The 13,500-nt window shown below is 50.7% G+C and overlaps 1 protein-coding gene across 1 annotated transcript in view; it reads left to right on the forward strand.

Moving 5' to 3' along the window:
* Positions 1-4,354: 4,354 nt before the first annotated feature.
* Positions 4,355-13,500, forward strand: part of NFAT5 (nuclear factor of activated T cells 5) — a 54,988-nt gene continuing 45,842 nt past the window's right edge. Inside the window, exon 1 of the mRNA XM_058813605.1 lies at positions 4,355-4,469. Coding sequence (XP_058669588.1) covers positions 4,397-4,469 — 73 coding nt within the window. The 5' untranslated portion in view covers positions 4,355-4,396. The remainder of the gene's footprint in view (positions 4,470-13,500) is intronic.

A 13,500-nucleotide genomic window follows, 5' to 3' on the forward strand; every position in this document is an offset into this window, starting at 1 on the left:
TACCATAGGCAGCCTCAGGGCAGCAGTACCTGGTTGGAGCCTCACAGGAGGGAGCTGGAGGTCAGCAAGGTGCTGACTGGGGAAAAGGGCATGGAAAATCAATGGGAATATCTGCTTTGGTCCTGGATTTCAGCTGAGATAATGTAGGGGAAAAGGGCATGAACTGAGTGGGAAGTGCAAGTTTTGGGGAGGAACGTTGGGCTTTGTGTTCTTGGCAAGCACCGTCTCACTGTAAACTTTATTTATCTTTGATCTAGAGGAATTGGATCCAAAAATCAGAGAAATAAACAAGATTTCAGAACTATTTTTAAATCTGCTTTCAAGCACTGCAGGGTCAGTACTGCGCATGGTCCTGCTCCTCCGAGCACTGAGGAGGATTTGCAGGGTGTCTGAGACAGAGCTGGTAAAATTCAGGGGCCAATAGGCCCCCAGAAGAGTCCTGACACAGCCAACTTGTGTTTGCACATGGCAGCTCCCACTCTGGACAGGGAGGCTGTGGTGGCTTTATTCCAGGATGAAATGGAAGGACCCCGTTAATGGGATTTACGTGTCCCCTCTGTTTTTAAAACGCTCACGAACCAGGAATGCTTTCAGGACACCAGCAAATCCCGTGCACCTAAAGCTGGACCTTGCCCAGCCTCGGCCCCGCAGCCAAGTGTCCTGTTCCCTGTCACCAGCACGGGGACAGAGGGACGGTGCCTCCTGCCAGCAGTAACCACCCTGCACAGCCCCGGTGCCTCCATCACGAGGGTGAAGCCAACGCCAATGTCACACGCTGGTGTCACACGCTGGTGTCACCCGCACCGTGTTGTCTCTCCTCCAGGGACACCACTAACAGAAATTACTATAAAACAGGTTTCCTGCCAGCCTCGGCAGCTCTAATGAGTCAGGAAGTCGTAAGTAATCTGGGAATAGGGGAACTGTTGACAGAGCCTAATTATTTTCTGACAGTCTTTCTAACACCGCTAGAAAATAAAACACCTACGTCGGCTCCGGAATCGCAGACGGGGTTAGTGATATTCTGCAGGCACCTGCTAATTTGTCCCCACGATCCCGCTTTAGGCTCCTTCCCCCTCACACCTGCTGCTCTCCGGCTGCTTCTGCAGGAAGAGGAACTTTATAATAAAGAGAGAAAATACCTCAATGACACAGAACCGCTGCAGCCTGCTCCCACGGCTTTTCCATCTTCTGGGGCCCACAAAACAAGAGGAGTTTATGGCTCTGACTGCATCCCAGGGAATCTTGGACGTGTGCTTTCTTGACCTGCCTCAGTATGGTTATTCCCCTCAGTCCTGCTGCTCTGTGCTGCACCATGGATTGACTCATCATTTATTTAGTCCTTTTAAATTCTTATTGTCCAGGACTGTTTGGTTCTCCCAAAAACCCAAATTATTAATTCTTTCTCCAAATTTGGCCTTTGCCCGTTGCCTCCCTGTCTTGGAATGCTGGGAGCAGCAGGAACTCTCTCCTTTCCAGCTTTAGAGGTTCCCCCAGGCTGGGTGAGCACAGGTGGGATTGCACAACCAGGCTGCTTCTGCCTTGCTCCATGGAGCACCAGGATTCTTTTTTTCTCAGCTTTGACCCCTGTTCTGTGTTGTTATTTGTGGTGTCCCAGCTCTGCCCTTCCCAGGACTCTGCAAAGGCCTTCACAGCCAAACACGCTCCAGCAGCTGTCGTGCAGCTGCTCCTGCTGGGCCAGCAGTGCTTTCAGTGCTGTCCTGTCACTGCCCCGCCATGGATGCCTGAGCCTCCCAAAGGCACCTTCTCTATGCTGAGCTGCTCCATCCCCGAGCACTCTGTCTCTCAGTGCTCCCTCTGCCACTTCCCTTTCAGGACTAAGGTCTGTTTTCCTTCCCCACCACAGCCCGTCTGCTGGTGGCACCTTCTCCAGGAGCCTCTGTTTTCCTCAACACTCAGACAGGAGGTGAGTATAGCACAGTCTTACATTGTTTTCCCTGGATGCTTCCCAAACAATTCAGTTCTGTAGTGCCAGCATAGCAGTAGCTCTCCCTCCCCTGATGGACAGACATTCCTCCCTCCCTTGCAAGGCAGGGCAATCCCTGCCTGGCACAGGTGAATCTCCCTTTCCTTCTTAAGTCATCAGGTTTGAGATTGCCAAAGGGGAACCTTTCCCTTCAGCTCTCCTGAGTATGCCTGCTCCAAAAGAGCTGGAGAGGGACCTTGGAGTGCCAGGACAAGGGGGAATGGCTTCCCACTGCCAGAGGGCAGGGTTAGATGAGCTATTGAGGAGCAATTCTTCCCTGAGAGGGTGGTGAGGACATGGCATAGGTTGCCCAGGGAAGCTGTGACTGCCCCATTCCTGGACATTTTGCTGAGGGGATCAGTGATCACAGCAAACCCTTTTGGAAGGCCTTTAACTAGGGAGGACACTCGTGCCTGACTTGAACAATGCTGTGCTCAGCACCCTGAGACAGCAGCAGAACTGCAGTGTGCCATGACTGAGTGTTCCTGGGAACCAGGATGGCTGCATCCCAGCTGTCACTGCCCAGGGAAGGGTCTTGGAGACTTCCATGGCACACCCTGGGCAGGGGCTGGTCACCAGCTGTGATGGCTGATGGACAGGATGAAATCCACAGATGTACTGGAGTCCTGTGCCCTCCTGCCATGCCATGAATGAAGTCAGGTGGAGGAGATGAAAAGCCAGGACAGCTCCAGGAATTAAAGCAGCTTGTCTGGGATAAAAGAGAAACTGACTTCAAATGCCACCAACCACGCACCGTGCAGCTGCCCCTGCCCTGCCAGGGCTGTGAGACAGGGACACAACGTGTGTCCCACCCTGACACCACGGGCACTGCCTGGCACTCTGTGGGCAGGGGACACGGCAGAACAGGGTAACATGGCAGGACAGAGCGCCAGTGCTCCGAGGACCAGCTCAGTGGTGTCACAAGCGTGGGACTGTGGCCGAGTGCTTGGTGAGGACACCAGTGTGGCCATTGCACAGTGACCGACTGACCAGCAGGGCACGGGGCTCAAGGGGTCTCCACTGGCTCTCGGGCTGCATCGAGGGCATGGCAGCTACTGAGTGCTTTCAGAGGGAGATTTCGCTGGGATCCGAGCACGGACTGGCAAGGAGCTGGCAGCAGGAGGGACGGGAGCCAACCTTTTGGTGTCCCAGGGAAACTGGACCCTGTGCGGCGCCGGAGGCACGCGGCAGCTGTTCACAGCTCCTTCCGCCTCCATTTTTCACAGCTTAAGCACTCGCCTGGCACCTCCATCCACTCACACACAACCCGTCTTATTTTCCCATCCTTTCCCCACTTTCAAAGCAGATTTTGGACACTTTGGAAAAGTAATCGTACATCTGTGCGGGACACCTTTCCACACCTCCTCCCCCTTCTTACACCTTTCAGAGAAAGGAACTCCCAAACTCCCTCTCAAGGACTCAGTGCTCGTGTTCCCCAGCTCCCCACATGTGGGGCACTTGTGTCTTCAGGCGGCTGCCATCCGTGTCAATGATAACGCAACTGTGGACACCACTTTTGCATTTTCACGTTCTTTGGAAATAGCTGTTTTTTTGGGACAATAACCGCCAGTGGGTTTGGCAGCTCTGCCTTGTGGGTTTCCATGGCAGAGCCCTGCGGCTCGATGGAGCTCTGGTGGCACCACAGCCCGCCCTGACCCTCGGCGTGCCATCACAACCCCCAGCACCGGGCGAGGAGGGTCGGGCACAGCCCCCTGAGGCACAGCCCCAGCCGTGGGATGTGGGGGCAGCCGCTGCTGCCGCCCTCTCACTCGGGGCTCCATGCCGGGGGCTCCAGCGAGGGTCCATGCCGACTGCCCTCACGCCGGGGCGCTCCCCAGAAGAGCTCCCCTGAGGGACCAGCCCGGCCCCTCACCGCGGGGGCTCCCCTCAGAGCCCACTCTGGGGCTGCCCTTGAAGGGCCCTCCCGGCTCCGCGATCCCGGGGGCTCTCCCGAGGGGCTGCCCTCACCCCGGCTCCCCTCAGGGCAGGGCTCTCCCGTGAGGCTCCATCGCGCCCCCGCATCCCTTCCAGACCCTTCCCCCGCGCCCCCCCGCGTGCGCACGCGCGCCCGTTCCGCCCCCGCCGGTCCCCGGCCTCCCTCACGCACGCGCAGAGCGGCCGCGCCGCCGCCGTTCCCCGCCGGCCCCTCCCGTGCCCCGCGCAGGCGCAGCGGGCTCGGAGCGGCGTCGGGCGCGCTCCGCTGCACACCGGCCCTGCGAGCGCCGCCCGCTCCCGCAGCCCCGGCCCGACCGCCCGCCCGCCCCGCCGACCGCGGCCCCGCCGTGCGCACCGCGCGCTCCCCGGCCCGTGTGTCCGCTCCGCTCCGCGCGCGGCGGAGGCAGCCGCGCCCCCCCCGGCCCGGCCCCCCCTCCTCCCGCCGCCCCCTCGCCCCCGCCGGGCCGCGGAGCTGCGATGCCCTCGGACTTCATCTCTCTGCTCAGCGCCGACCTCGACCTCGAGTCCCCCAAGTCGCTCTACTCCAAGGGTGAGTGACCGCGGCGGGCCGTGGCGGGGGGTGGCAGCGCCGGTACCGCCGGGCCGCGCTCCGGGCCGGCCCGGGCCCCGCGGGGCATCGGCCGCCGCCCCCGCCCCGGGATGCGCGGCCGGAGGGGCCCCGGGGCCGCGCGGGGCCGCCCCGGCTCCCCCGGCCGCATTCCTGGCCCGGCCGCGGCCGCCGCAAGAATGTGTCCCGACAGGTTCCGGCGGCGGGGCCGGCGGCAGGGGGCTGCGGCCCGCCCGGGGTCCCTGCCGGGGTCCCCGCCGGCCCCGCCCGGCCCCGGCTCTGCCGGCCTCGGGCACGGACACGCTCCGGCCTGGGGCGGCAGCTAACGGGGAGCGCGGGCGGGCGGGGACCCCCCAGCTGCTGAGGAAAGTCTCCCGGGAGCGCGGCTCGGGGGAACGGGAGCGCTCGGGATGCCCTGGTTCGGGGTGGGAACGGGAGCGGAGCCCGTCGAGCCGAGCGTGCTGGGTCCCGGTGCCCGGAGCTCGGAGCATCTCCGGGCGTTATCCAAAGCACCGGGGTGAAGCGGCATTGTCTGGGGAGCTGGACCCCGAGGGGACGGAGTGCGTTTATAAGCAAATTAGATTAATTTCTGTTTTCATAACACCGAATTTGAGCTCTGACAAGTGCACGTGAACATGGGTAAGTCCATGAGGACAAGTGTTACATACTACAGAGTTTTTAACTCATTTTCTCGTGTTTAAAAGACTTGAAAGCCAGTACTATTACTTTGTGATACTAGAAGTAGATGTTAGTAGTTCACTAGTAGTTTGTTGCACACACCTGCCCACAGTACAGCTGGTGAGGGGAGCAATTTTGGGGATGTACGACCAAATAAATGGAAAAGTCTCTTATTACCCTGATTTGAAGGTTTAAACCAGTTTAATGTTGTTACAGCATTAACATGGTTAACAGTAAAGATTTATTTTTTTTTTAGGACTGTAATATGGTCATTAACTTTGAGTTGTGTGTTGGTAGGAGATGAAAGTATAAGAAATATAAAGACTTTAATGAATTAAAGTATATTTTGGAAGCTCTCAAACTGCTCAGATTATCGCTGGTCGCTTGTAAGTTTTTTTTAGGACGTTACTGGAGGGGCTTAAGGCTCTCTGGTTGCCCAGCACAATGTGTTCTGGTTGGTTTCAGTCCTTGTGCCGGCAGTAGGAAGAGTATTTTGGAACAGAGTAATTCAATTATCAATACAGGTGATAAACCCCATTGAGGTTATGATTTATCCTACTGGAAATTTGAGAAGTGTGCACTGTTAGTTTGTAACATGTTGAAAATAAAAATGTTCTGTGAAAGTCACAAAATTACTTCAAGGACTTGTTAATTGCGCAGAACTTCTGAACTGCCCAATATTACTATGAATTCTCTTTTATTCATTTGTATTTAATGGAATGGTTGAGTGTTTCAGGTTGTAAAAGAGTCTCAGACTGATTAATCAAGAGTGTATTTTTCTTCCGGTGCAGAGATGTGGGTTCAGAGCTGGAAGAGGTCGAGGGAAGGATGTTGTGGTCACAGTGAGCTGCTTGATCCCAGCAAGATGCCACGGCAGAGCTGTAGAGCACAGAGAGGGGTTATAAAGAGGTTAAAGCAAGTTTTGCTTTTCATGTTTTGTCACAACAAAAGATCAAGGAGACGATAAGTTGAAATGCAATCTAAACTTTAGAACTAATGAATATACTTCTTGAGAATGATTAGCAAAGTGATTGTGAGTACGATTTTAGCTGAAATTTAGGAGAAGGTGTTAACATGTGATCAGAACACGCTCCAGTGTACTTTTTTTTTTTTCCCTAGATAGATACAGATAAGTTATCCCGTGGACAAGTGCTCTGGCTCAGGGTACGAGTACAACTGATGAGATAAAGGGAAAGGTCTGAACACAGTCAGAGAACCACAAATATGCATTTATGATGAGGGTGTGTTAGAGCGAATAGTTTCTTCTAACTGCTCTGCTTTTAGCAGCGCAGCCGCCCCGCGGGTGGAATCCAGCCCCAGGTTTAACTGGGACCAGTCCCTCTCAGTCTGGGTGGAATCCAGCCCCAGGTTTAACTGGACCAGTCCCTCTCCTCTCAATCCGGGTGGGATCCAGCCCCAGGTTGAGCTGGGCCAGTCCCTCTCCTCTCAGTCTGGGTGGAATCCAGCCCCAGGTTTAACTGGGACCAGTCCCTCTCCTCTCAGTCTGGGTGGAATCCAGCCCCAGGTTTAACTGGGACCAGTCCCTCTCAGTCTGGGTGGAATCCAGCCCCAGGTTGAGCTGGGCCAGTCCCTCTCCTCTCAGTCTGGGTGGAATCCAGCCCCAGGTTTAACTGGGACCAGTCCCTCTCAGTCTGGGTGGAATCCAGCCCCAGGTTTAACTGGACCAGTCGCTCTCCTCTCAGTGGCATTCCTGCGCTCCCAGTGCTTGTGGCTGGCGATCCCAGCCTTGGGAGCCTCCCTGATGGGAGCTCTGAGGTTCTGGGGGAAACTCAGCTTGGGGTGGTCTGAGGAGTTGCTGGGGTTTCTGACAGAGCAGATTCGGTTTGGTGGAGTTAAAGTGGCGCAGTCTGCATGCAGTGATTGACAAAAGCGAAGTTACGTTTGGAAACCCAACGACTGAAGTTTTTAGTGTGTGATCTTTTTTTCTGGTTTTCTCCCGTATTCCAGAGAAGTCTGGACAAACTGACTGATGTCATCAGCCTGTCCCCGCACCATGTGTTAAAAGTTTTGGCTTGCACCGCCATCTCAGTTAAGAATTCTGTTTTCACATTCTTGTAAAAAAAAAAGTCAAAACTCAGAAAGCCGCCACACCTCAGGTGAGCGTGAGTGGGTAATATAAACTCACCCTGCAGTGAGAGTCCATAATGTAAACTCTGTCTGATAACTCATTCCAGTAATTTCGTTTATGCCCGTCTTGGGACGCAGAGTATTTTCTTTGAGTATCTCAGTGCTTTCTGTTGCAGTTTCTGCCCCTGTAGGTGTTTGCAGAGCAGCTCCAGCCCCAGTGCATTCCCACGTGCACACTTCAGGCAGCTGTGTGCTCCTCTTTTCCTCGTGGCTCTGCTCACGCCAGCTCTGACGTGGCCACACTGAGCTGCACTGGGGAGCTGATCATGTTAAAATTAACTCAGCTTCTCCCCTTTTCTTTCCCGAAGGAAAAGGGGAGGAGAAATGTTGGTTTGTAATGGGGTGAGTGTCCTGTGTTTGCTGTGGGTCTCCATGAATGGCTTGTGCTGACTCAAGGAAGGGACATGTGGAAACTGGCCTTGGGGAAAGGTGGGACTAGTTCTTTCAGCAGCTAATATTGGCTTAAAATGATAGTGAAACTGTACTGACCTTGCAGGTCTCTGCAACAGGATCTTTAAATGTTTCATATATTGGTTGTAGCTGCTAAAAGTGAGAGAAATGGGAAGTGTGGATTCCTGGGCCTGTTGCTGGAGCTCATCCTCAGACTTGTGTGAAGGACTAAAACCAGTCTTTCAATGTATAGTCGATATTAAATAATGTATAATAATTAAGAAATGCTTTGTAACCATTGCAGAAGGATGATATCTCCTGCTAAGAAGTTAAAGATATAAACAAAAATATGCATCACTTCATGCTGAAAATATTTAGGCTGTAGTATGTTTCTTTCCCATCTTTACATAACACACTGTCCTTTTTGGAATAAACCAACCCAAATGTGCATACAGATTAGTAATGTAGTAGAAAAATCACTGGAGCATAAAACCTAAAACCTCGAGGCTGGTTGCCCTGTGGTTGAATATCATCTGCAGCATTCAAATAGAGCAACGTTGGCTCTTCATTGGCAGCAGGCAGAGGTGAAAACCTGTAATTAAAGCAGTTCATCAGACGTCAGGGACTAAATCTGATTAAACATGGGATTAATTTAGCTAATACATTCACTTTGAGTTGCCCAATAATGTGTGTGTACTAATAAAATGGCATTTTTGCACTGTAGCACAAGTGCAGTTACAAGTTTTTATTCATGTCCTGCATTTTGCTTTCCACAATGGAGTGGCTGTAAAACTGAGAGACTTCCTGGAATTTGGTAGCAACAAGAATGTTAGTATTCTGATAAATAGCTCTTTTGCCCTAAAAACGTCATATAACCAAAACTCAAACGTTCTTCATGCGTAAATGTGAACTGACTGTAATCCACTTGTGTTTGCTGGGAATTGGGATACAATACATGGGGCTTGGTGATTTTTCTTTTTCTCTACCAGAACTCTTTCCTTCTGTGATCCCAGGGATAAGTCTAGTAAGACAGTGACTAAATTATCAAAGAGGGTTGGAAAAGAGGCTTTATAAAAATAACGTATAACGTTAGAACTAGTACTAGCAGGTTGTAGGAATAGAAATCAGACTTGGCTTCTTCTTGTAGCAATTTTTATCTTCTTTTTGTAGCTGGTAGAAGGTGCCACGGTGGTTGTGCCGTGCTGAGTGTTCTGTGAGGGATGGATCCCTCCATCCACCCCTTGCAGCTCTGCCAGCTGCCCCCAGGACATTCTGACTTAACCAAAATGGATTCAACCAAAGTTCTTTAACTTGTGCGTCAGCCTTTCCTTAAATGTCCTTTCCTCCTTGGAATCTTCCTCCTTTATTGGCTTTCAAAACAAAACTCTGGAATGTGTCGCTGCACGATGATTGTGTGGTGCTGGGGGTAGGGGGAGGACGTTGAATTCACAGCTTTGCAGGGTGTAATTTGAATATTCCGGTGGCAGAGCTGTCTGAACAGCCCCTTTTCCTCACCGTCTGTTCTCACCCATGGACTGTGCTCTGAATCCTGCCAGCACAATTGTTGTTTGTGGTTGGGAGATGAATGGGGTTGGGAAGCTGATCTAGAATGGGGATATTGTACTTCTGATCGGATTTTCTCACATTGTTCTGCTTCCTGCTCTGGTTACTGTGCAGCTGCACAAGGAGTGGTGTCCCGGCAGGAAAGGGGGGCTCTGGGGCACTGGGATCAGGTGGTGGAGGTGGGAGCAGATGAGCTGAAACTGCTGAGCTGGCTCTGCCAGGGACAGAAATGCTCCTTGTGCTGTGCCTGTGTGGTGTTTGCTGTGCCTTCTGTAGCCCTGGTGCCGAGACTGGGCAGGCAGGGCAGCCCTGTCCCTGGAGGAATGTGTGCTGCTTTGGCTCTAAGGCTGCTTGGGGCCTTTGATTGTCAGCTTTACTTGTTTTGGGTGCTTTGTCCTTCTCTGACAGTTGTTGTTTTTTCTATTAGAGAATCCCCATACACTGCCCCATTCTTCAGTCCCTGGCAGTGTCCGAGGCCAGGTTGGATGAGGCTTGGAGCGGCCTGGTCTATTGGAAGGTGTCCCTGCCCATGACAGGGAGTGCAATGAGATGAACTTTAGGTCCATTCCATGATTCTGTGATTCTGTATTGCAGATTAGTGTTGTCAAGAAGTAGAATTTTCTCATCATACATTTCTGAGGTTGTAAGTTAAAATTTTTCATTTTTTTATGAAGCATCTGACCTTTTATTTATAAATTTTCAACAGCACAGTTACCTTTTGGTATCTGTAACTAAAAGTGGTTGGTGTCCTGGAGCCTTGATCTGACTTTTGCACTGGTACAGAGATTATACAGGTGTATATGAAATGTATTTCACAGAATCATTTAGCTTGGGAAAGACCTCTAAGGTTGAGTTCAACTTCTGTGTGATCCCCATCCTGTTCACCAGACAAGAACACTCACTCCTTGAACACCTCCAGGGATGGTGAAACTGAAAGAGAATTAATACTTTATTTTATGCAAAAAGGCAATGGCCTGAGCTAATTTTGAAGTGTAGAGGTGCTGGTGAACACCAGCAGGAGTTGGTGAGTGGCCAAAGTGCAGGTGAAGGAAGGTGTGTGGTCATGTCTCTGCAGTTATCATGTGTGTTATCTCGGTGGCTGTGTGGAGAGTAAACTGATGAGGCTGAGCAGTCAGGCCACTTTGTCATTAGCAATTGTTTTAGGAACTGACTGAAGCAAACTCTCAGATCCAGCTTTGAGCTGTGTAGTAATAGCAAGTGCTAATGAACATGCACTAAAATCTCCAGTAACTGCTGTTTGCAAAGCAAGCAGTGCTTTAGCAGTGTTTAAAATGTAAACGTCCAACTTCAGGTACATTATTTTACTATATTATATAGCCCTGAGGCATCTGTGAGGTGAATATCACTTAACCAGACTGAGGAATGTTGTCACTGTTTACATAAATACTCTCTGTAGTTGTTCTTCATTCCCTTCCATCGCTCCTCCTTCAGCATTTGGAAAGGTTTTATGGTTGCTCTGTAAATAACTAGAAAGAATTTGGGGTCGCCTTACAAAGTGTATGAAACTGAAGTGATGTGCTGAAGAAACACAAGGTTCTGACCCTAATAAAAGCAGGCTGAGTTGCGGTGAAGGTCAGGAGGTTTGGCAGGCAGGGAAGATGGACAGGGCTCCTGTCAATGCCCAGGAGGGTGAAGATATGGAAGAGAGAGGTTTAAGAATGGTCCTAAAAGGTTTCCAAATGCTGGTGTTTCCATTCCTGTTCAGAAGAGCTGACACCACATCGTTGTTTCAGTCCCTCCCTGTGTGGAGCCTGGTGGTTTTTGTGCATGTGGATGCCCTCAGCAGGAGTCAGTGAGTTTGGATGGGGGCACCGTGGGGTGATTGGGGATAATCAGCTGCAGAGTCCAGAGCTCCTGGTACCTGGCAGTTTTCTGCCTTTGCAGCGAGGATCCTGTAGCATGGAGATGTGTTAATCCTTACTATTTGGGGCAGAATAGGAGTATCTAGTGTTTAACTTAGTTCTTTTTTTGACTCTTCATTCATTTTTGGACTCAGCAAGAAATCCCACAGTCTGGTTGTATATGTGGTGGAGAAAGACTTGTATGTAATTTAAAGTTTACTCTGTTTTCAGTTTAGGAATGAGGAGGTCTGCTAATAATTGAGTATGCTTTGTTTCTTAGGGAGTAAAAAAGGCAGCTTTGCTTGGAACGTGTATCCCTATTAAAGGAGATTTACTGAGGAATTTATAATTACAGTTTCTAATAGTCTTGGTTTTTATCTCACAAGTAAATGATGCAGAGCCCAGGAATCTGATTTAGGTTAAAGTTCTGAAAAGAGTCAGATGTTCCGGTGGTGGGAGAGGATGTGGGTGAGTCTTGTGGAAGCAGTGCCAGCTTTCAGTCTCAGCCCTTGGGGCTGGCAGGGACCTCTGGGGCTCATGGAATCAGTGCTGGGACCGTGCCCAGCAGGGTCTGACTGTCCTCACAGAGACTCCACAACCACCCTGGGCAACCTGAGCCAGTGCTTGGCTGTCCTCGTGGGTAAGAATTCAGGTGGAATTTAATGTGCTTTAATTGGTGCCCATTGCCTCCTGTCCTGTCATGGGGTGCCGGTGAGAGGAGCCTCCCTTGCCTCCTGTCAGGAATTTCCACACATGGATAAGATCCCCCCAAGCCTTCTCCGTCAGTATTTCCCTGAGGAATCCCTGCAGGTGCAGTGGTTGTTGCAGGTTTCCTGAGCATGAGTCGGTCCCTTCGGAGTGTGAGAGGTGTCAGACTCAGCAGAGCTCTGTATTGAACATCACCTGTGCTTTGAAGAGCCGTGTTTATCAGCAAACAGTTGAGTGGCAGTAGAAAGCGAGGGGATGGTGGGAAGCACAGCCATGTCTCAGTGTTGGTGATGATGGAAGGACACTCCTGTTAATGGGAGCAAAGGCAGGGAGGCTGGAGATGCTCAATGTCCTGTAGAGAGTTACTAGGACAGGTCAGGTCCCAGGAGCGCAGCCTGTACATCCAGCTTGGTAATGAAATACTGAACCCAAGGGGTGGCCACAGTGTGTTGGAAGTCTGTCAGAATGCCTTTTGTTCTTCACCTTAAATATTGTGGTACAGCCTCAAAAGAAAGAATCTGTGCCTTTCATTGCTGCCGCTGCTTTTCTTGCTCACAGCAACTGTAAGAGATGACAAAAATAACCCCATCAGAAGAAATGGTGCAAGCCTGTACAGGCTGAGAGATGTTGTAAGGCAACAGTAAACTGTGGGTCAGGTGAATTCTGTGTGTCCCTGAATTCAGGTGGTGCGTTGTTCCTGAGGAAGTGCCTGATTACCTCTGTTTCTGGTGAACTTTGATTTTTGAAACAACACGGGTGCTTTAAAGGGGTTGATAAATAGCTATTACTGATGTTCTTTGATCGCTTGGTATTTGGGTTTCTTTAAACATTTCAAGGCCGGGTTGGACGGGGCTTGGAGCAGCCTGGGCTGGTGGAAGGTGTCCCTGCCATGGCAGGGTGGGGTGAGGTGGGCGTTAAGGTCCTTCCAAGTTCAGCCAGTCTGGGGTTCTGTGATTCTGTGCTCGTGTACCTGCTGCTCTGCCTTGTCCACAGTGGTATTTTAGGAGTATTTTTATCTTCTTTGGTTTCTGTCTGCAATTTACAACCACATGGGATAGATGTCTCAGTAAGTCGTTACTGGTCTGTTCCTTGAAGTGACAATTCCTAAATAATGTTGTTCTCTCATTCTGAGATGTGTAAAATTGGATGCAAACAAGATCCAGGATTTATACTGCCTGTCTACATTTATAAAAGTCCTCTTTGAGCTGTGAATGGGGATGACTGAAACACAGCCAGGAAAGCTTTATTTGATATTTGGATGGATGCCATAAATAGAATTCATCTAACGCATGCCTTTGTCAGTTGTTGAAATTCAACTTTAAAAGGATTAATTTCTCAACTCTACCCTGCTGTGCAGAATCCTGAATATTGAGATTAGCAAATTTTCTGAAGATTGGTGGGATATAGTGCAGGAGCTGGTTACGAATTGCTTGCAAAATTACCTATTTAATACTGCCATTTTTGGTAGTAATACTTGTCCTTTAGAAAAATACAGGAAACCACTTTTAGCTTAAATTTTTATTTTTAAGTACAAGAAATAATGATATTGTGGAAATGTTCAAGGCTGGTTGGATGGGATTTGAAACAAGCTGGACTAGTGGAGGATATCCATGTCCATGGCAGGAGGTTGGAATGAGATGGGCTTTAAGGTCACTTCCCACCCA

The sequence above is a fragment of the Ammospiza caudacuta genome, chromosome 13, assembly GCF_027887145.1.
Source record: "Ammospiza caudacuta isolate bAmmCau1 chromosome 13, bAmmCau1.pri, whole genome shotgun sequence".
NCBI lineage: Eukaryota > Metazoa > Chordata > Aves > Passeriformes > Passerellidae > Ammospiza > Ammospiza caudacuta.